The 22,653-nt window shown below is 45.5% G+C and overlaps 5 protein-coding genes across 5 annotated transcripts; 1 reads left to right on the top strand and 4 right to left on the bottom strand.

The window, feature by feature from the left end:
- Window positions 1-34: 34 nt before the first annotated feature.
- ONS95_008458 (uncharacterized protein) lies at window positions 35-478 on the bottom strand (the record flags this gene model as incomplete). Its single annotated transcript, XM_058502012.1, has 2 exons — window positions 35-298; window positions 353-478. The coding sequence occupies 2 exons, from the start codon at window positions 476-478 to the stop codon at window positions 35-37; spliced, it is 390 nt and encodes a 129-aa protein (XP_058349182.1).
- Window positions 479-3,762: 3,284 nt separating this feature from the next.
- ONS95_008459 (uncharacterized protein) lies at window positions 3,763-4,855 on the bottom strand (the record flags this gene model as incomplete). Its single annotated transcript, XM_058502013.1, has 4 exons — window positions 3,763-4,020; window positions 4,173-4,438; window positions 4,491-4,506; window positions 4,640-4,855. The coding sequence occupies 4 exons, from the start codon at window positions 4,853-4,855 to the stop codon at window positions 3,763-3,765; spliced, it is 756 nt and encodes a 251-aa protein (XP_058349183.1).
- A 541-nt stretch (window positions 4,856-5,396) lies between these two features.
- On the bottom strand, window positions 5,397-6,293 carry ONS95_008460 (uncharacterized protein; the record flags this gene model as incomplete). Its single annotated transcript, XM_058502014.1, has 1 exon — window positions 5,397-6,293. One exon carries the CDS (start codon window positions 6,291-6,293, stop codon window positions 5,397-5,399), a length of 897 nt encoding a protein of 298 aa, XP_058349184.1.
- Window positions 6,294-6,927: 634 nt separating this feature from the next.
- ONS95_008461 (uncharacterized protein) lies at window positions 6,928-9,771 on the bottom strand (the record flags this gene model as incomplete). The annotated part of the gene is made up of 2 exons (XM_058502015.1): window positions 6,928-7,122; window positions 7,174-9,771. 2 exons carry the CDS (start codon window positions 9,769-9,771, stop codon window positions 6,928-6,930), a joined length of 2,793 nt encoding a protein of 930 aa, XP_058349185.1.
- A 3,578-nt stretch (window positions 9,772-13,349) lies between these two features.
- ONS95_008462 (uncharacterized protein) lies at window positions 13,350-13,949 on the top strand (the record flags this gene model as incomplete). The annotated part of the gene is made up of 1 exon (XM_058502016.1): window positions 13,350-13,949. The coding sequence occupies one exon, from the start codon at window positions 13,350-13,352 to the stop codon at window positions 13,947-13,949; it is 600 nt and encodes a 199-aa protein (XP_058349186.1).
- Window positions 13,950-22,653: the final 8,704 nt, after the last annotated feature.

Genomic DNA, 22,653 nt, shown 5'->3' on the forward strand with positions numbered 1-22,653 from the left:
TTAGCGGATCGTCAGGTACCGGACTTGGCAGAACTTACAAGGCTGGCCAGACTCCACACGCTTGTTGTGGTACGTGGTACAAGTCGGCGATGAACATGCCTCGGGTGTACTTCTTCTTGGACTCGATTCTGACACTTGCACGTCCGCGATTTGTGGCGCTCTGAACTGGTGATAGGACCTTTGCGGAATCTACTCCCATATATGATCGCTTTGCTGTTGGATTGTATCCGATCAGTCCTTTGGAAAGCGCTGCAGCTTGAGTTTGGTAGTCGACGAATCCTCCAGTTGGGTCATTTACCTTTACAACGAATCAGTCATTGTTCATGCCACATTCCCGGGACGAAGTTCTTACAGTGATGAAGTCAAAGTTGTTATAAAAATTGGGCCCGGAGAAATCATCCACCAACAAGTATTGAGCGGCATCGACCTGAGCAGAGAGAGCCAGAGCCAGAACGGCCGCCTTGACCAAGGAAGTCATGATCAAAAGTATTAGAAAGACGAGAGAATAACGAGTGACTAGACGTATAGACGTCAAATATAAACCAAGGCGCGGGGCTCAGAACGAGTGATGAGTGACAAAGACCGAGGTCGTCAGGACAAGCCACTAGATATGGGCGGCAGCCATCCTTTTGTTCACCACCTTTCAACTCCCCAACTCGGTGTGAACTGTGACATCGGCCCAACCCCTAGCTAGACCGTTGGTCGTATTGATGACTATGTGGCAAAGCAAGGCAATAAATACACATCTGGAATGGTGGCTCTTTGCGGCGCAGGCTTCTAGAGGCATCGCTTGATCCCGTGGATGACTTCTGGACGGCTTTGCTGGTGTCCTGTACGGATGCAGAAGCTGAACCGAGCGGATATATGAAGTGTGGAAATGAGTTCCCAGCAAGGCGGGAGCGGCTTGACCCTTATTTGGACTAAGACGAGCCGAACCCCTGAATGCCACATCTACGCGAGTCCGCTTCCAGCTCAAGGCGCGACGCCCAAAATAGCCACTACGCCCAAAATAGCCACTCGAGCAGATCAGACGATTTGCAAGATAGCACGAAGTGATGATGCTTAGAAATTGTGACTATGGCTCGGTTGAAATCTATTAAGCGATCAAGGATTCCTTGGGTGTGCGGATAAAGTACCCGTGGTGCACGATTTATGTTGTTGTAAGCAAGAAAATATGGATTCGCTTACTATCTTCAACTAGGGGTTCATCGATCCCAGTCCAGATGCAGGTACGAGTCCAGGGTCCCGGCCACTGGCCAAAAACTTGCAAGTTTTGACTCCGATAGGTATCAAACAATTCTCAACCATTTGATCAGAGCAACAACTTGACATGGAGAAGAGCAACTAGATGTGTTCTCATGGAGAGAATAGACCGACACTGAAATATCATTCAAAGCGAATAGAGGGAAGGGAATGTGAATGCGATGAAGACCTCGAGGCATGCATAAATCCAGATCTGACAACCCCTGCAAAACCCTATCGCCGGCGAGCGGGAATAAGCATCTGACACGGTGATCCGGCCGTGCATCCGAAAGTCTCTTCGACACCTTGACAAAATAGACTTTACGGAAGATACAGTAACGACTTCAAGCTACTGTAAGCCTATAGATGATTTGTATCATCGTGAATTGTTCACGAGCAAACCAGTTATCCTCACTCGAAGGCTGGAACGCCGGCAAAATTATCCAGCTGGCAATATTCGAGCAGAATACCCGCCACGGAGATGTCTTCTCATTGGGACTAGCTCGAAAATGAGTAATCAGACCCCTTTAACTCCAACTTAGGAATCTCGGAATCATAATTCAACTTAAGAAGTCCACAGATATTAATGTTTATCCGTGTCTGACATCTTGCTGCAATTTTTTTTTGGCTACGCCTTCGCCATACATTGTGCCACGAGATCACTGTTCTTAACTTGCAGGGGAAACTTCCTAAGACCATGCACCTCGCGCAGAAACCTCGTATTTGTCTGACAGCCAAGGCTCAAATCTTATCTATGCTTTCAATCGCCGCCTTCGAACGCGAGAGGCTATCGACCGGAATCTGCAAGGGTATAGGTTGGACATGTAGATGTCTGCATCGAGGGCAAAAGATTATACATCAAGAAAACAAAACATTTACCCAGCCAATACCCTCTCGATCCTGAAGATTTAGAACCTCTAGTCCTACACTTAGAGAAATATTTGCTGCTTCTGATATCAAGCACCGAAACCCCACCAAAAGGGAGGTTACACACACCTGTCTCTCGCGCAATTTCCCATCAAAGGTCCTCCTCATCGCGAGTCCATTGTACGATTTTGATTTGAAGATCCTGCTTCTCATGGAACTCAATTCTCCGGCGTGCAGCCTCTTCACGAGAGTGCATTTTACATGCCCCAAGTCGTCTCAATAGGACTGACTTCATTTGAGATGCACAACCAAACTCATCCATCATGATCTTCTGCAAATTTTGAGCTGCGCGGACATGTTCTCGCGTCATAGTGATGTTTTCGTGGTCGGCGTTCGTTTCGTTGCTTGATTTGAGGATTCCTGTAAGACCGCTGACAAATCTTGGCTTCTTGAGCGGTGTCGCGTGGTGGGGGAATCCTCTCGGGTTGGAAGAAGGTGAATGCAAGACTGCATAGTTGTTCTTATCACACAATTAGCCATGATCCGGTGAACACCTCTTTGGAGCTAGATCATTACCTTGGGATGGAGTCAAATGAAGGATGAACTCCGAAAAGAATGGTTGAGATCCAACACTATACTTGATGCTTCCTGGTTTAGCCTCCAGCTTGCCAGCTGTTAACACAACTCTCTCGGCATCTTGATGGATTTTGCGCCATAAAGCTAGTCTGAGGTCGTATGGAATGTCTGGAAATCCCCTCTTTGAAGCGGGAGCATATGGATTTAGGCATGCCGTTGTCTCCGATATTACATGGGATGGCTAGTCAGAACCAGGAGAGTCGTGGTAGAAAAGGTCGTGGCAGAAACTTGTTGATGAAGTAAGAAGTTCTTTTTGTAAACAAATCGCGATGGGTGGAGACACTTGTTTAAAAAGGGACTATTTAAAGCCTGATAAGGCGCACTACGTAGACCAATCTGGGTCACGAGGAGATATCTCCGCTAGCTTGTAGGTAAAACATTGCAAGAGTTCAGAGCTTTCACGTTCGGTATACTATTCACGCCGCCTTCCTTGAACGTCCTTGAGAAATAGAGCTCTTCTCTTTCGTCAAAATGATTGCTACTCGCTTAACTAAGTCCTCAATTTGAGGATTCATTTTATTATTGGTCATTGCGAGCTATTCCAGACAAAATTATATTTGACACACCACTAACTCCCTCTATAAACGAATGATGTGAGCCAAGTGAAGTGAGGAAGAAGATTTATGCCAAGAGTGTTCATAGTTACATCAAGCGTAATTCACAAGACATAGCACTCAAGAGAGACATTGCTGCACCACACTTCACACGGTGCTAAAGAATTTTGTATCAGCGTCCTATGTAACCCGAAGGTCGCATCTACTATGATACTTCCCCAAGTTCAAGTGCTATGCTATCAGAGAGTTATGGCCACTAGAGACTCTTTGGTCTCTCAAGTATGCCCACAGTAATTTCAAAAAGTCACTTGTGGAACTGTACAATCTTTACCTCCATTCCTTGCCCATCCACGGAATTATTCCGCTTCCACCAGTTATACCTTGATGATTCCCTGTAAACTGCACTAGCTGTTGGATGTTTGAAAGAACAAGGTTGAAATCTTGTGGTAAACGACTGGCAACCTTACCTATTGCCCCCGAATTCCCCGTTGTTCCACTTCGTGACCTCTCTATTGATTATCTTTTTCAAGCGCAAGGCGTGTTGGTACTGTTCCGTTACACACCTTTTGAAAGCTATCTCCCTGGTAGCATCTTCTTGTCCAGCGGTTTCAGTCGCAGAGTTGCCTAGGCCAGTTGCACCAGGAACGAATCTAGGCTTCATTGTGTCGGAGTTCTTGGCAAATCCTCTCGTATTCACAACGATGTATAACGTCTTTAGACCCTTGTGCCATTGCAGAAGTTGCAGCATCAGCTTCTCGATTCGATATGGACAGTTGTATCATAGCAATCTAGGGACCTGGGTGCGAATGCATGGAATGCTAGGCTTTCCGTTGTAGCGACAGACTCCACCTTCAACTCCGGCTCTACGCTTACCAACATCCAGGACGGCTTGAGTGGATTTTCTTCGGAGCCTAGCAGTCCATATTCGGTCGTGTCGTTAGGGCCGGCTGGAACCCAGACTGTCTGTCGTGATACAACAAGCTCATAGATGGGTTTGAAGATCTCGAAGAGGTCGCCAACGAAGAGGATATTTTGGGCATCGAGGACTTCTTGCTGAGCAACCTGCAATGTCTTGCTGAGAGCATTGGTACCTGCCATGTCGGTTTGAAAGAAGGTAGCAGCAAGCTCTGCGACACTTTCTATGCATCAATCAACTTCAAGTAATATCAATCAACTTTGAATAGCACCTACCCTTATCTGGTGCAATCTTGAGGATGAATTAATTGGCATAGAGATTTTCAAACAAGTGGGTCTGAAAGTTTGTAAGTTAGGAAGCTGTTCTCGATAGTTCTTCGATAGTTCTTTGAATCATGTAAGCACGAGTATCAACCAAAACTGACCTTCAGATATTCATTGCCTTCAGACAAGCTTGTTCTGGCCGGAACGACTCGTGTCTTGTCCTTGAGAGAATCTTTCCACATGAGAACGCGAACGTCGAAAGGGATGTCGTGAAAAGTGAGCTTCTTTGGAGCCGCGTCTTTCTTCTGTTCGGTGTTTGAGATTGCGGAGCTGTCTGCTGTAGCAGATGCTACTGTGTCTTGCTGCGATGGAATCATGGTGCTGGGATAGGGGATTTGGTTTTCGAGATACAGGGTGCGTAGTGGGATGACTCGACTTCATTCTCAAAAGAAGTCGAAGTCGTGTTTGCTTTCCAAGCCCAGGCTGAAACGCGTTTGTAAAGTAGAAGCAGGTAGTCATTGTTGATTGTGGACTAAGCGAGGCTAGCTCGAAATCGAAGATTATCCGACCACCCGACACCGACATGAGTATATTGAATGTAATGTGACAAACTCACTTATATCATGCTTACTTCAAAGTAGGCTTCTATTCATTGTAAAGCACGATTTATAAATCAAAACCATGTGAATGTAATTCAGCGTGATATGTATTCCATTGTCTATAGTCCTTCCTATCAAGAAGGATATTGCCATACCGAAGCTTTGTAGGGGCTGCTCGCCAATGCAGCACGATACATAGTATGTAAAAATAACTCTGGTCACTTCTGGTACCAAGGCAGTGTCGTGGAAAAATAAACCATCGTTAGTAGGAGCATTTCCCAGCACAACAATTTCCTTGCAAGTTCTCGCTCCTGCTGCTCTACGCCCACGAGACAATCTCGATCTTCGGACATAGCGAAGACTTATTTTCGTCTTGGTAGCTTTGCATAGTGCTCCTTGCTTTGAGTGCTTCCTGAAGGCTGACAACGTCGAAGGTGCTTAGAGTCTTTCTCTGCTTCCTTTCTGTTCCAGTTCCCTCATAGACCGTATCGATCCTGCAAACGAATTTCTTGAATCGAGAAGATTGTGACTGTCCTTTTCTACCCGTCTGATCATAGTCAACGACTAAATATATGATCTTGAGATGTGGCATCGTCAATATTGCCCTGTAAAAGTCCTTTCTAATCTCATCATCTGTACTATGGGGGAGGCGAAGAATGCTCCGTAGCGAGAATGCAATATTTTCCACCGTTCCCTGAGGATCCCACGTGACGGGAGGCTCTCCCAATCTTAATCTGTGTGCCTTTTCCCAGAAAGCCCAACGTTCTTTATTAGACCTTTCTTCCCTCCAAAGCTTGGTGGCATGCGCGAACAGACTTTCTAGAGCCTCAGAATCCTCAATAAGTGGCTTGGTGAATGAAAATACATCTGCAATGAAGAAGATACTCTTGGGATTTTCGATTGCGTGCCTGATTGGTTGAGTGCTGAAGAGGAATTGCAAGAAATGTGGCGAATCCTTGATCTCAGGAGCAAAGAAGACGATCGCCAAGTCCACATATAAATATCTTGCTGGCACTATGCTGCCTCTAAAGCTGTTTACTATGTTGACAGATGATTCGTGGGTACCGGCTCCAGGTATGGCGATGGTATCAGTATCAATACCTTCTGCTAATGTTGCGTCAGCATTGGCAACTCTGGACTCGTCTTGCAAAGCCCTTTGGAACAAGGCAAGCCTGATATCGTAGGGAATGTTATAGAACTCGATTGATTGCGCCATTGTAGCTGTTTCCATCTCAGGTCCTGACTTTCGAGTCGCTTCGGTATGGCAGCTTTAAGTGGAGATATTGCAGTTCGCTCGCTGAATTTGGAGGAATTCGCTGTTGTACTGGCAATTCCTTTGATATCAATGCGCAATGGGGGTGGATAATGGATGAGGAAGTCGAGCTTGAGAGAATTTTGAATGTAAGGTCAAAGTGAAGGAGTGCTCTTTAAATGTCCAATGTGAATATCGACTGACTAGAGCGCTAATCAGAATCTTAGACTGAGATTTTGAAGCTCGAACTTTTAAATCGAACTAGCTAACAGGAGTAGGCTGCTCCCGTCTTTCGCACAAGGCGAGAAAGGCCTAGCCTCGTTTACCTTGCGACGGACCCAAACTGTACCACTCAAGACAAAAATGACCCAGGGCAATACTAGCTTATGGCGTGGATTAGTCTCTTGTCATCAAATTATTTTCGAATGAAAATCATCCCAGAGCTTGAATTTGTTGTATAATTCGGATATCTAGACGTTTGAAACATGTGAGCCGTAGAGAAGCAGCTCGAGCTATCTAAAGAATTAAGTAGTATTCGCAGACCCAGTCAGAGACCAGACTCCTTGTATTGTGATCGTGTAGCAAAATGAAAAAAAATTCAGTCAATTGCTTTCCACTCTTCCTGTATCTGACTATGAACATCAAGTCTCCGTTGGTACTCTGTAGTCAGCTGCTCCAGAGGCGCATTTCGCCACACATTAAGATCGAGTGGAGGTTCGTATCGACTGTTCGCAGCATTGTGATGTGCCATGGCAGCACTCGCGCCGCTGTGGGTGAGGTAACCCATACCAACCTATCAACTAAATCAGCATCTTGAAGTCATCACCAGAAAATTAAGACCTACTGTAGAATTGCCATATCTATACCCGTGGTCAGTCGCAGCAGCCTCAGCAACACTTCCCCCAACCCCAGAAATAATTGCGTTCTGCTGAGCGTTCAATTGCTGTGCCAGCCTAATGCTGCCCATCTGGATATTCATCTGTGTCTCGGCATTGATCCTCGCAGTGTGTCCCTTGACCAGCTCACCCAGAGGCTTCAGCTCTTCTATACTCCTCCATATCCGGGCGTACACTTCTTCTCTCTTGTGGTGATACTGAGCATATGATGCAAAGTTGCTAGTCTCGCAGGCAGTCCGAAGACGCCGCTTGCACTGCTTGGACCAGGTACTGCAGCGATGACCTTCTGGATTATCAAACGTGAGATGTGTGAGGTCGTTGCTCAAGAGACTCTCTAATGGTGTGCCTTTGACGGAATAAAGATGGCATTCTTCGCACATAAGAAGAGTCGCATCGTTGGGATCATTTGGGTCGCCAGCGACATGACCAAACCACTTCCTTCCATTGACCGGCTTGAAGCGCCTAAGTTCTGAGCCACAAGGTTTTGGTAACTCAGCAATCTTCTTTATTTCGGTGATGGCAACTGTGAAATCGTTTCCGGCAAAGTGTCCATATCTCAAAAGATTTCTGATATAGTTTCCCCTCCAGAAAGTTGTATTCTCATAGTCCATCGGATCCCAACTCTCGGATACCGTCATATCTTTGGATGGCGATAGGTAGCATTGACGAATCATTCCAGGTTTCAACTCTCTCGTGATTGGAACGAATAAGTGCTTGGCTTCTAGCACAGCGACATTTGTTCGGTAGCAGCGTGGGCAGCACTCGATGTTTGGATGATCTCTGAAGTGGTACCAAGTTTGCCAATTTTCTCCCATGGAAGGCATGTCTGCTTCATCAGTGCCAGCAATTGAAGGGCACAATGGCAGAGAGTGATGGGCCTGAATGGGATCAAGCCAAAGGCTGAAGTCAGTGGCATTCCTTGCAGTGGTCATTGCGTATTTGGAAAAGGGACTCGCCAAGTCACAACAGAGAGTTCCTTTCTGAGGTTCTTCCAGCTCGAAGGCATAACCGAAATACTTCTCCGCAGGAGTCCCTGCGACGTCATTGTAGAAGCAAGTGGAGCAGAACACACCACTATTGTCGGCCACAGACCGGTAGGCGTATGAAAGACCTGCTCCGGCCGGGAACATCGCATTCCCTTCTCCAGCACAAGGAGCAAAACTGAGTTTCTTGTTCATGGCAGCTGCAACATGAGCGAAATCGGGTCGAGCTTTATTGAGATCTGCCAAAAGTGTTCGGTTACAGAACCCGCTATATCCCAGGTCGCAACCCCATTCCATGTGAGGCTCTGGCATATGCTGCTTCGTGAAGTTCCTTTGGAACGGCGTACCGACGATGAAGCATTCATAGCAACTATTGCAGAAAGCCAAAGAATCGATAGCTTTGCATGTATAGTATGGTCCAGTCGCAGATCCTCCTTGACACGCACCGAGGTCTGCATCAAGCCTGCAGTATTCGACGAACGGTGTGATTGACCTCTGCGGAATACACTGATTGATAACGGTACTTCTTATTCGAGGAAAGGCTAAAGCACACCCACCGATCCTTTCGAAAGAGATCTGGGGATGGGTCTTGTCTGCAGGCCGTTCATCTTTCGGTCGTATAGTAAAACAACTTGCTAGATGTGGATGCGGTGCCAGAACCGTCAAGAAGCAGTACTCGCAGACGAGTACGATAGATGCTGGAGGAACTGGCATGGAGTGAGACTGCAGAACTATGGTATTCAATTCGTAGAATGGAACCACATCGCTTAGGACCTCTTCGAATAGGGGGCACTTCGTTTTCCAAGGACTAGCTGAGGTTGGAGATATTGCAGAGCTTGTTTGATATTGCTGTGGTATATTTGTATGTGGCCCATTTTGTGAGTTTTGCGATTGGGCCACGCCTCCAATGTCAAGTCCTCGATACTGTGCCTCGAGCTGTTGAACTGGATCAGAACTAGGCGGTTTAGTGGGATCTAGAGGACCGGCAGTTGGGATTTCTGGGGCGGTGGAGGAAAAATAATGGGCTCCTGAGACATTCTGAGGCGCGGCTGGCGGATAGCCTGATGCAGGAGTTGGTAGAGGCGTAGGCGGTTGATTTGAGTCTTGGTAAAGAGGATATTGGTGTGGTTGTTGAGTCGGTGGCTGCTGGTAGGTGGGTTGGTATTCAGGAACTGGCTGCCGATGAGCAGAGCCGGGAGTCTGAGCAGGGCTAGATGTTGATGGCGGCGGTGGGTATGACTGCGGAGGTGGGAAATATTGTTGTTGATTCTGGGGTTGGTAACCCGTTTGTGTCTGCGTTTGTCCGGGATATCCATAAGCAGCAGTCGGAGAAGAATACTGGTGCTGTGGTGGTGGAGATGGGTAAGCCTGCTGTCCATAAGCAAGATATTGAGTTTTCTGAGGAGGCTGTTGAAGAGGAGCATAAAATTGCTGCTGGTTGTTTCCATACAATTGTGTGTTTGCAGGCTGTTGGTGCGTTCCGCTGGAAATCTGATTGACTTGTTGCTGGACATCCTTCACAGCAGCCTTCACCTGCTTTCGAGCTTTTTTGAACAAATCCATGGTGTAGATATCAGATATACCGGCCCAAATCTAAAGCGTACCAAAATCATGAGCACCGGATTTTGAGATGGTATTGGGAAATTGGCATTATTTGATGGTCACACATGGAGGGGTAGCGGGAGGGGCAGAGGGGTCCACTTCTCGGGCTGGGCCTTCAGCCGCACTGCACTAATCCTTATCGTTTTTGATGAAAGCCATGCCAAGTATTGAACGAGGTCCAGGTCTTGGTGACGGGAAGTCTTGCACAGATTGGAACGTGTTCTAGCTGATTCTGAGTTTGTGGCTTGCGACTGTGATGTTTTGTTGGTTTCCTTAGCGAGAGGCTTTTCAGGGGCGCTCGCTTTGTCATAATTGCAGTTGCATAAGGAGCTACTACAGAGAGAGAGAATCTCCTATATAAAGGGGTAGCGTACTCAGTAGTACGGCCTACAGTACTGAGTCTACGCCTACAATCCCCATATTTCTAACAGCCCCCCTATTCTCTATATCTGTAGTAAATAGAGCCTTCTAAAGCAGTACAGCGCTGAATATTCCCGAAGCGACGCTAGAGTATCGCCGAAGTATTACCGATAACTTATATTATATAAGGAGCCTCGATTGTGCCTTATTAACTCCTGTAATATACTAGTATATATATAGTGCCTACGTCTCCTGTTTTCCTAGGAGTTCAGCAACTTTGTAGTATCAAGGCATATAAAACGGTATAAGAGTGCACCTAAATCGCTCCCTTATTAATGATCTCCTGCTCCTGCCGCTCTTATTTACTCTTCTTTATAGCTATCTCGCACCTTCCTTTTGTAGCTACTAAGATATTCCTTACTAGCTTTCTCTCTAGCCTCTAGGGTATATAAAGGTCGTCCTCTTCTAGTTCTGTTTCCTTTCCTTCTTCCTTTAACCGCGGAACAAGATTCGTCTTAACTATTAGGTATAGTAGTTATATATCGTGTTTTACTTGATTCGCAGTTATATATTATCGTTAAGGAAGATGTTTATTAAAAGACTGATTTTCCGCGAAGAATATTCTATTTTTTATAGGTTCCACTACTAGAAATAGCCTTGATTTATACAGATCTACTGTTAATTAGCTAACTGTTGTTAATCTTAGAGTTGTTATCAGAGAATTAGTTATTACTAAGTAACCCTATATATGTCTTATATCGTTTAAACGATTCTGAAAGTAAAGCTTTCGTAAGAGTATCTGTTATATTATTATTACCTAGAACGTGTTTTACTACTAACTTATTATATAAAACTATATTGTCTCGAATATAGAACTAGCGGATATTAATATACTTTACCTTTAGATAGAATTTCCGTTCTTTTAAGAGAGATTCAGCTCTAGTATTATCGAGATATAGCGTAGGAATTCGGGATAGCTTTATATCGAGGTCTTTCTATAGCTTAAGTAACTAGGCTACTTCTCTAGAGCTATCACTAGCAGCTATTATCTTAGAATCTAAGCTAGAGAGAGCTGTAGACCTTTACCTATTAGTAGCCTAAGAGATTAGACCCCTGTAGAACCTTACTATCTATCCTTGGAACGATTTCCTATTATATTCCGTCCCCTACGTAGCGTTAGTTTAAATATTAAATATATTATTATCTAGCTTTCCCCTATATTCTATTCCGATTCTAAACGTTATTCTGTCACCTTCTATATATTATAGATATCAGAGGAGAGGTTTCGTGTCTTAGAGGTGAGATTTAAGGGGATTTAATATATGCCGCGCTAGCTGGCCTATTATATAGGTAATATCAGGTTGTATGAAGTTCGAGAAGTATATTAGAGAGCTGATAATCTGCTAAAACAGTGAGATCTCTTCAGGGGAGACTAGTATAACACTTTCATCTTTAGCTAACTCCTTTAGTACTATTCCAGCGGCTACAGGTAAGGCATTACCTCTAGCTACAGCTATTCCAAACCTTTCTAGTAGCTTTTATATGTAAGCTATTTAATAAATCCGTAGAGTCTTATTCTTCCTGTCTCTCTTAACTTATAGGCCTATAAACGTATTAATAGCTCCGAGGTCTTTGCCTTTCCAGGTCTTTAAGAGCTATTTCTTAAGATATTCGCAGTTAGTAGGGTTACTTATAATCAGTATATCGTCGATAAAGACTAATATGTATACTCTATTCTTAAAGATAAAGAGATTAAAGTCAGCTTCTAACGCTTCTAGACCTAGCTTTTCTATCTTATCTTTAATAAAGAGCTATTATTCCCTAGGTACTTATTTCAAGCTATAGAGAGAGCGTAGGAGCTTCAGATATACGTCTTTCCTTCTATTTAGCTCTAGGTGAAGCTTATTCTATATCTCCGGCGTCTCGTTGTTCGGAATTGTTATATATATATCTTCTTTTAGGTACGTGTTTAGGAAAGTAGTATCAATATCGATATGCTCGATCTCTAGGTCTCTTTTAGCCGTAATAGCGAGTAGTGCTTATAAGGTGGAATAGCGTACAACGCTCGCGAAGGTATTGAAGTAGTCAAGGCCGTGTTTTTACTTAAAGCCTCTTACTACGAGCCTAGCCTTTCGCCGTGCTATAGAGCTATCGGAGTTGATTTTATTATGTAGAACTAGTCTTGAAGATATCAGTTTTAAGCCGGAGGGAGGCTTACCAAAGTATACTCTATAGGTTCCAGCGCTTTATATAGCTTGTAATTCCTTAAGAATAGCGGCCTTCTATTCCACTGGATTCTCCCTTAGAGCCTCTGCGACAGTTATAACCTTAAGAGGTCGTATAAGTTCACCCTCTAGCGTAATTAGCGCTATTTAACAGGTTAGTGCCTTATTAAGGATTTACTAAGAGTATAGCTTCGTAGTTATTACCTAAGTAGCTTACTCGAAGTGTTATTTTCTATACTATTTCCTACTATATCTTAATAGTGAAGTGTTATTAGACGCGTTTGCTAGTTAAGTCTATTTAGGGAGGCGTTAATCAGACGCTCCTTTAGTATCTCCTACTGTGTTTTCTATAGCTAACCTTCCTGTAACGTTTCTAACTCGGTCGGTGTCGTGAGTACAGACTCGTCGGTTGGTATCAGCTATGAAGTAAGGTAACAAGACGCTCGATTCTCAATAGGAATTGAGACGTTACAAGCAGTGGTAAACTAGGTGTAAACTTGCTATTTGATTTGAGCACGAAGCTCTACTATCTAGGAAACTACCTACTCGTTATATAGAACTTCCGACTTCCTGTGCAAGCCGTGCAAGACGTCTTGCAGGGCGCGCAAGCCCGCAAGCCCGTCTAGCAAGCTAGCACATCACGTGACCCATGTCCACCGTGATCAACATAACTATTATTATGACAACGAGCGTGGAGTATGGTACTACTCGCTAATTCGTACCATTCTCTTGTTGGTGCCATTCTCTCAATGGTACCATCAACCCTTTGGTACCAAACACCGACTGGTGCCATCCACTTGGTAGTACCATCAGTATTATGGTGCCAACCCGTGACTTGTACCAAGACTGAGCCTGGTTCGTGACACTATCCCCCTTCCAGCCTAGCGTGTCCTCACGCTTAAGTATGCCTAAGGAAATATCGACGACTGCCCACGGCCGTCTTCTTCTTTCATCATGCCACCCGAACGCTCAACCAAAAGAGTCGATCATATTGCGCTTGGGCGACAGATTGAATTGAGTGGAAAAATCATGGCACCCTGTACCAGATGTGAAAATGCGAATTGCAAAGACTGTGTGTCGCCCCGCGATCCCAAACTGACTCGGTGTGGTCGATGTGCCCGTCTAAACAAGACATGCGATGTGCGTACCGTGAACCGCATGCCGACAGCGTTGGATTGGGAGTCCCTTGACTCCCAGATCGAGAAGTTGGATGCCGAGGAAGAGGAGGCGATGGCGAAAATCCTTCGTTTGAAGAAACAGAAACGTTTCCTCTACGAAAGGCGGCAGAAGATGATTGCTGCCGGGCTGAACTCAATGGAAGAGCTCGACGCTCTCGAAGCGTTGGAAAAGGAAGCTGAGGAGAAGCGGAAGGCGGAGGAGGCACAGAAAAGTGCTGAGTTGGCAGGCGCGGAACGTCCTAGTTCCGGCGACGTCGACCCCCCCTACGACCCGACGGTCGGCCTTCCCTTCGACCCTGAGGACCCGCTCTGGGCAGACCTGGGTTTCGTTGATGGAAACTGGCAAGCAGCTTCGGGCAGCGAAGGTTTGACCTAGGTTCCCAAGTGTTCTCGGATTGTGGGTAATCCTTCCATTTCACTAGGTATTTGATGATACCGTACTTGTACTGACAATCCAGCAGTTCCTCTACTTCGTATTCTTCAAGCGGATTGATGGGTTCTGCGATTGTTTTTGGGGCTGGTGGTGCGCCCGGTGGTGCTTTTTCCAATAAGGATATATGGAATACTGGGAATACCTTCTTCATCGTGTTCGGCAGTTGGAGTTCGTAATTCAAAGGTCCTTTGACTTGCTTGATCTTGAACGGTCCTAATTTCTTGTGGTCCAATTTGTCGCTTGGCCGCTGCGTGTTGATGTTTTTCCGTAAAAGATAAACCCTATCCCCCTCCTGTAGCGTTGGCTCCTGGCTACGCGTTTTGTTGTAGTAGTGTGCGTTTCTTTCTGCTACGAACTGGAGTTCCTGGGATAATTCCTTGTGTAGGTCCTGAATCTTCTGGACCTGGATGCGAGCCGCATCATTATCCTCAACCGTCAGGTTGGGTTCTCTGTATGCGACAGGTTCGTAACCGTAGTTGGCGAAGAATGGTGTTACGTTGGTTGTTTCCGTGGTCGAGCTGTTGTAGGCGAACTCTGCAAGTGGCAGCAGTCCTACCCAGTTATCTTGTTGGTAGTTGATGTAGCATCGCAAGTATGCTTCAACGACTTGGTTCATCCGTTCATTTCCTCCATTTGTCTGAGGGTGAAATGCTGTTGAGAGTTTTCGTTTGGTTCCGAGGAAACTCGTCAATGCCTTCCAGAATTTGGACGTAAACAGCTTGTCCCGGTCGGACACTATTTCTTCCGGTACTCCACGCTTGGAGACCACTTCTTTAAGGTATACCTGCGCTAGGTCCTCGGCCGTGAGCGTTGATTTGACTGGTACTAGGTTCATGTATTTGGTAAGTCTCTCCATGATGACCAGTATCATATCATAGCTAACTCCTGTGGCCGGGTCTTTGGACATGGGTAATGGTCCAATAAAATCCCATGATATCGATTTCCAAGGTTGTGGTGGTATGGGTACTGTGATCATCTGCCCATAAGGTGCGTGCCTGGTTGGCTTGTTCCTGATGCAGGCATCACAATTTCCAACTACCTCCTTGACTACTGCGCGAAGTCCCTCGCCCCAGTAGCATCGCGAAATCCTTAGGTACGTTCTTCGTACCCCTTGATGTCCGTGTGCGGGTAGTCCATGTTGTTCCTGAACATATTCCTTGGTCAGGCTGGGCGGGAGCCACAGCTTCCCATTTACTCGCACGTATCCTTTCTCAACCGTGGTGTGGTTGTTGGTCTTCAGGAGAGACCTTTCGAGCTCCTGAGCTTTCTTCAGTGTTTCTGCCCAGGGTCCCTTGAGTTCTAAGGCCGCTGCTTCTCGGATGTGGGGGACTAAGTCCCCATTGTCCAATTCCTTGAGCAAGGCGGTTTCATTGTAGACCTTGTCTCCTTCGTACCCTGGCAGCCTGCTCAGGGCGTCGGCTCTGGCGTTGTCTTTTCCTTGCACGTACTTGATTACAAGATCAAAAGAGGCAAGTTCCTCGGCCCACCTGGCCAACCGTCGATTGTCTAAGACCTTAGTGGTTGTGAAGGTTCGAAGATTCATATGGTCGGTGTGGACGATGATTGGATACTTGGCTCCTTGCAGATAGATCTTCCAATGTTTGCATGCTTTGACGATAGCCATGAGCTCCTTCTCGTATATGTTGTAATTTTGTTCGGCTGGGGACATTTTTTCGGAATAGTAGGCGACTGGGTGTAGTCGGCCTTCCTCGTCTCGCTGTAGGTGGGCTGCACCAGTACAGGTATCCGAAGCGTCGGTTTCGATTATGCTTTCCCTTTCCTCGTCGAAACTGTAAAGGATTGGTTCCTTGGTGAATTCCTTCTTGATTCGTTGGAAGGCTTCCTCGCACTGGCTAGTCCAGGTGAAAGAGACACCCTTCCTGGTCAGGTTGGTGAGCGGTTCGGCGATTTTGGAGTAGTTTCGGATGAACTGTCGACAAAAATTGGCAAATCCCAGTTGGGATTGCACATCCTTGACGTTCTTGGGTGACTCCCACTCTTTCACCGCTCTGACCTTTTCTGGGTCAATGCTCATCCGTCCTGGGTTTATGACATATCCCAGGAAGGTGACCTGCTTGACCGAGAATTCACACTTTGATAGTTTCAGTCTAGAATCTACCTTGTGTAGGGCTTCCATGACTTGTAGGACGTGTCCTTGGTGTTCCTCGATGGTTCTCGAGTAGACCAGGATATCGTCCAGGTAGCATATTGCGAATTTTCCGATGAAGTCCTTCAGAATCTCGTTATTCTGCCTTTGGCATGTGGCCGGTGCATTCGTAAGTCCGAATGGCATCACCGTGTGTTCCCACAAGCCTGAGGGTAGGATGAAAGCCGTCTTCCATTCGTGCCCTCTTTTGATTCGGATCAAATTAAACGCGTTACGTTGGTCCAATTTGGTGTATACCGTTGCTCTGGCCAGCCTGTCCCGCAGGTACTGAGCATTGGGCAAAGGATACACGTCCCTTATCGTCCCATTGTTGATCATGCGATAGTCGCCACAAGGTCTTCCCTTAGGATCCCCTGCTTTCTTGGCGACTAACATGTTGACCGCGCATGGTGATTTGGACTTCCGAATCCATCCTTTCTTCACTCCTTGTTCCCGCCATTCCTCAAGCGTCCTCGTGGTGGCGTAATTATGGTAGCGAAGCTTCTCTGCAATGGGTATGAACCCTTCTTTGAAGTTGATCTCGTGGTCCCAGGGTTGATGTTCAGGCAATGCCCTCATGTCCTGTGGATCCTCGAACATCTTTGCGTACTTCCTATAGGGTACGGGCAGCTGTTCCCGTACGTCATCCTTCTGTCTGGGATGACCTTCAGATTCCTTCTGGCTGGGAATCGGACTCTCTCGTGTAGAGTCAATCGGCGTCATCCTTAAGGAGGCGGCGCTAGCCTCCCTTTCGCCGGATAGTCAACTGCGGCGACAGTTGCATCTATCAAAAGTAAGCGTTCTTGCTTTCCAGTCGATGCTGGGGTTGTGGCTGTTCATCCACATGGTTCCGAGGACGATATCGTGTCGTCCAACTGGGACAACGTCGAACGATAAGTACTCCGTGTGACCATCAGGCATCTTCATTTCGATGCTCGCCGTTTTGTCTCGCACCCACCCGTCAACCCCTGCGTTTTTCCCATCCAATAGGGTGAGTCTGTAAGGGCGTGGGTTGCGTATAATGGGTATGTTCAGTTGTTCCACCAGTCGTGGGTGAATGAACCTTCCCATGGCTCCTGAGTCGATCAGGGCCTTAGCTGTATTCCCATTCAGCTCTACTTGGACCACTAGTTGGTCCATCTCTCCGGTGGCGGCGAGTTCGGGGTAATCGAGGTGATCGGGGTACTCCTGCGGTTTTACGGGTAAATCCCTTTGTTCCTCGACGATTTCTCCCGTTGTCTCGTCCATCCACTTCCTTAAGCCTTGGTTGTAACTGATGAGGGTGTACGGGACATCCTCCTCAAGGTTGACCTGGCTCTGTATGGGTTCCTCTCTCGTCCTCTGGAATCGGAGGGGTTCCCATACTTGCTGTCTTCGCTTCCAATACCGTTTTCCGCTAGTCGTTGCGGTCACGACCCACGTATCTTTGACTTCCAGATAGTCGTCTAGCTGGCCATATTCCCGAGGCTCGGGTTCTTCCACAAGGCTAGCCGTGTATCTTTTAGATCGTTGGTCTGTATACTCGGTGTTCTCTTGGAATACGATGATCTCGGCGTCTCGGTAGACAACGACGCAACTAAGGCCTCGCTCTGGGGCATCGTGAGTCCTTCGCTTTTCCGCTAGGTCTGGCTTATCTCCCACGTGCATCCAGACTCGTCGTTCTCCGTTGTGAGAGCGGAGGGCCCCATTTTCGTTGATGATGGGCAGCCGGTCTGCCCAGTGATCATTAGTCACCTGGCTTTCTTGTTGGGTGTCCAGGGATTCTATATCACTGATTCGCTGGTTTTCGAGGGATTCGGTCAGGACTTCCTCCCAACCGTCGTCCTCGCTGACTCGTTCGAGCACTGCCGCTTCGCGGCGCTCGGTCTTTCGTTCGGCCAAAGCGAATTGTCGTTTGTCTTTAGGAGGGGCTTTCCCTCCGTTCTTGTTCTGAGAGCAGTCCCTGGCGAGGTGGCCGGCCTTGCCACAGGTGTAGCACAAGCCCTTCTCTCGTCGTTTCTGCTTCTCAGCCTGGCCCTTGCCTCCTCTCTCGGCCCCATCCATTTCCATCGGGTCATGATGACTCCGTTTATTGTTGGGGTGGGGTTGGAAGTTTCCTCCTCTCTTCCCATGTCGTTCCGGGAACTGAGGCTTCCTGTATTGAGTAGGGGCAAAATACCCTCTTTTTTCCTTCTGTCGTTCCTGGATCCGTTCGTCGATGGTTGTAGCCGTTTTGATCATTTCCTCCAGGCTGTCGGGTTTGTCGGCCCTGGAGAGTTCGTCTTTGATATGGTCCTTTAGGCCCTTGTAGTACTGGGCTTTCAAACCACTATCCGTCCAGTCCAGTCGCATGGAGTGACGGTGGAACTCGGCAGTGTATTCGTGAACGGATCCTCGTTGGCGGATGCCAAGCAGGTGTTTCTCGGACTGTTCTTTCTCGTTGGGGTCTCCGAAGACTCCCTTGATAGCCGTGGTAAATCCTGCGACGGTGCGGAAGATGACGCGACTCTTCTCGGTCATGGTGGTGGAGCAAGCTCCGGTCACATGTCGGTTGAGAAGGTAGTCGCTGAGGGCTGGTTCGATCCAGTGTGCTGCAGTGTCGCGGAGGAACGAGGCGATCCACAAGACCTTGAGGGATTCGGCCTCGAACTTGTCTCCGTTGAAGGCTAGGTACATCTGGTACTGGAGTACGAACTGTCCTAGCTTGGATCGTTGACCATGGAAGGTATCCGGTAGGTTGACTCGGGGTGGAGTAACCTTGTCTTCCTTCTTACTGGTCTGGGAGCTTTCTCCCACGACGGATCCTTCCTTAGGGGCCATTGTGTCTTGCTGACGATACTTCAAGTGAGGTGCTCAAAGTGTAACGTTTCTAACTCGGTCGGTGTCGTGAGTACAGACTCGTCGGTTGGTATCAGCTATGAAGTAAGGTAACAAGACGCTCGATTCTCAATAGGAATTGAGACGTTACAAGCAGTGGTAAACTAGGTGTAAACTTGCTATTTGATTTGAGCACGAAGCTCTACTATCTAGGAAACTACCTACTCGTTATATAGAACTTCCGACTTCCTGTGCAAGCCGTGCAAGACGTCTTGCAGGGCGCGCAAGCCCGCAAGCCCGTCTAGCAAGCTAGCACATCACGTGACCCATGTCCACCGTGATCAACATAACTATTATTATGACAACGAGCGTGGAGTATGGTACTACTCGCTAATTCGTACCATTCTCTTGTTGGTGCCATTCTCTCAATGGTACCATCAACCCTTTGGTACCAAACACCGACTGGTGCCATCCACTTGGTAGTACCATCAGTATTATGGTGCCAACCCGTGACTTGTACCAAGACTGAGCCTGGTTCGTGACACTTCCCTTTAAAGGATTTTTAGCTTCTATAGCTAGCCTCTCTCTTAGAAGTCTTTCAGCTTCTATAGCTAGCCTCTCTCTTAGAGGTCTTTCTAAGCCTTTAGTACCCTTAGCTAGCCTCTTAGTAAGTACTAGACTAGTAGCTAGTAGCAGAGGTCTTTCTACTACCTTGTTACTACCTTTTAGTGTAGTTTCCTTACTACTAGTGTGTATAGAGTATATTATATACTTGTTAAAGCTATAGTCGGCTATTTCCAGTTCCTTAAAGGTTTCTATATTCAGGAGCCTATAGGTTAAGGTGTTAGCTATACCTACTAATATGAAACACCCCGGAATCGTCCTTTACTTTATTTTACCCTAATATAGCCCTAGTAGATACAAAGGGTACACTATAGAGCTAAATACTCTTATTTTAAAGAGGTTTATAGGCTGTCCTTTATACGCTTCAATTGGAGTAAGTCTAGTAGCTGTTTTATATAGTAAAGCAGTAGTTAGGCGTCTATTCTTTAGCTTTACCGCTTACTTAATAGCGTAGTACTATATATTCTCAGGTATCTTCATGTCGTAAAGGATTAAGCGTGTAATCTTAGCTAGTTTATATATCTATCGCTCTACGACTCTATTCAGAGAGTATTTATATAAAGGAGAGAGTTTAGGAATAATTCCACTCTCTTATAGCTAGTTAATAAACTCAGGACCGAACTCTCCCTTACTATTATTAGTCCTCTAGTAGATAATTATGCGGAATTTACTTTACCCTTGAGTTTCAAACTATAGCTTTAATTTCCGAATAACTAGTTGAATAATTAACGTAGACTTATTAACTAAGAGATCTACCTAACATATCCTTATAGTATTATCTACTACTAAAAGGAAGTATTTATAGCCGCGAATTAAGCGTAGTAAGATACTAGAGATATCAGCGTATAATCGACGAATAGGTATATCAGTTCTACTATCTGACTTCTTATTAAAGTGCTCTTTTATACGGCTTGTAAGGTAAGCCTTGTAATACCTCTCTCCCTTTAGCTTCGGAACAGAAATCAGTCTTATTCCGTAACTACTGTAAGTAACTAGTTTCTTTAAATAGGTGTAATTTATATAGCCTAAACGCCTATAGAGTAGATCTGCCTTTATTTCCTCTGTGCTAAGCTAACTCTCTATTCGTTCCTTCAGTAGCTTTAAGTCTAATAGAATTACGTTATACGTAACTTAATATCAAGGATTTGTATCTAGAATATATAAACCTCCGTTTCTTATACTTATAAAAGCTAGTTCACTATTCCGGTATCTATTTGCTGATGTCTTAGTTAGTTCCGTATTAATTCCTTTATCTGAGAGTTAATATATTAATACTAGCTTTATAGCTCCAAAGTCAGGTATATACTATACGTCTTTAAGGGTTAACTTATTAATAGTAATATCTCTATAACCTTCAGCTGTCGAGTACGAATTAGTTACTGTTTTAACGTATTTAGTGTTACGCTAGCGCTTAAGTTGCTTAAACTCAGCTAGAACTCCACTAAAGTAGCGAGTAGCGCTAGAGTCGATTTTCTAGACAGATTCTGTAATAGAGATTATTAATAAAGCATATTCTACGTCTTCAGCGTAGTAAATCTCTTCCGAAGGGAACATAGGATAAGTATTATCGTCTTTAATTTCCTCTACTTTGTTAGCGCTATCTCTCGCGTAGGTATTCTCAGCTTCCGTGTAGTCTACGTATTAGTAGTTGTAGCTTTTATATCGGGCACACTGATTTCGGCCTAATTTAGGGCGATTTCCTCTCTTTTCCATGTGCCCTCCACGTCTCTATTAGCTACTACCCCTGCTATTGTTATTCCGTCTTTCCTGTCCTCTCCTATTCTCATATATATTACCTCTCTCATATGAGTAGCCTCTACCCCTCTAGCCTCTACTATCTCTACTACTTCTCCCTCTATTATAGCCTCTATTCGCGTAGTTCGCGGTGTTACTAGTAGCTATAGGTCGAAGCTGTTCCCTCTATTGAATTTAATATTCGTTAAGCTTTTATATAGTATCTCTAAGATCTAGGTCTTATGATTCTAGGGTAAGCGCTATAGTAATCTAAGCTCCGGACGCTAGCAGCGACTATAATAGCTTAAGATATATATCCTTATCAGTAAGAGGTTTACTATCGCTGCTAAGCTTTATTTTAAAGAGTAAGAGCTTTATAATATAGTTCTGAAGTGTTTCCTCCCCCGGGATAAACTTTATCTTAAAGAAATCGTCTCTTATATTAGTAAAGGCAAGACTCCCTTGAACTACTTTACCTTTATCTACGTGAATAGCTTCCTAGAGAGGCTTAGTGTCGTTTAGTTTAATAATATCTCTATACTTAGGAAAGAGAAGCTTAGAGATTAAGTTAACAACTATTTTGAAAGCTTCCTTCTTTTCCTTAGCGTGAGTATTCTACTAATTAATACTATTCGGCACGCTAACTTTAGTAAGAACGTGATAAAGAACACTAGCTTTAGCTAGCTCTTGTTTAGTCTTAAGCTCCTATTTAAAGAAGTTATTGAACTCTAGTAGAGTTTTACCTTTTAAGGCTCCGGTGACGTGGGGAATTAGTGCTTTTAATTAGGATAATATCGTAGCGTAGTAGCAGATACACTAAGAGTTGATGAAGTAGAGATCTTAATAAAAATAAAGTTTTAAGGTCTTTTTCGATCGATTGGAATTACTACTATGTTATAATTGCAGTTGCATAAGGAGCTACTACAGAGAGAGAGAATCTCCTATATAAAGGGGTAGCGTACTTAGTAGTACGGCCTATAGTACTGAGTCTACGCCTACAATCCCCATATTTCTAACACGCTTAGCCGTGTGTGGCCCTCTCGAGGTTGCCAGGTTGCCAGTTGTGAGGCTCATGGCACAGTGTGGCGAAAAGGATGATTACCGCGATGCTTATCTTATGGGTGGTTAAATTCTACTGAGCTGACCTTACGTATCAGGAGGGATCCCAAAGCAGATATTGTCAGAGAATTGTTGAGCACCCGCAAGAAATATTCGTAGCACATAGGATGCATAAAATCCTACGACGTTGTATACCCGAGAAGAATATTTACTTTTCAAACTTTGTAGTTTCGTTGTTACGAGGTCATGATATCTTGATGGCTCGGCTGAACTATCATTTGGGACGGT

The sequence above is a fragment of the Cadophora gregata genome (genome assembly GCF_030347475.1).
Source record: "Cadophora gregata isolate MNR1 chromosome Unknown scaffold_20, whole genome shotgun sequence".
NCBI classification, from domain to species: Eukaryota; Fungi; Ascomycota; class Leotiomycetes; order Helotiales; family Ploettnerulaceae; genus Cadophora; species Cadophora gregata.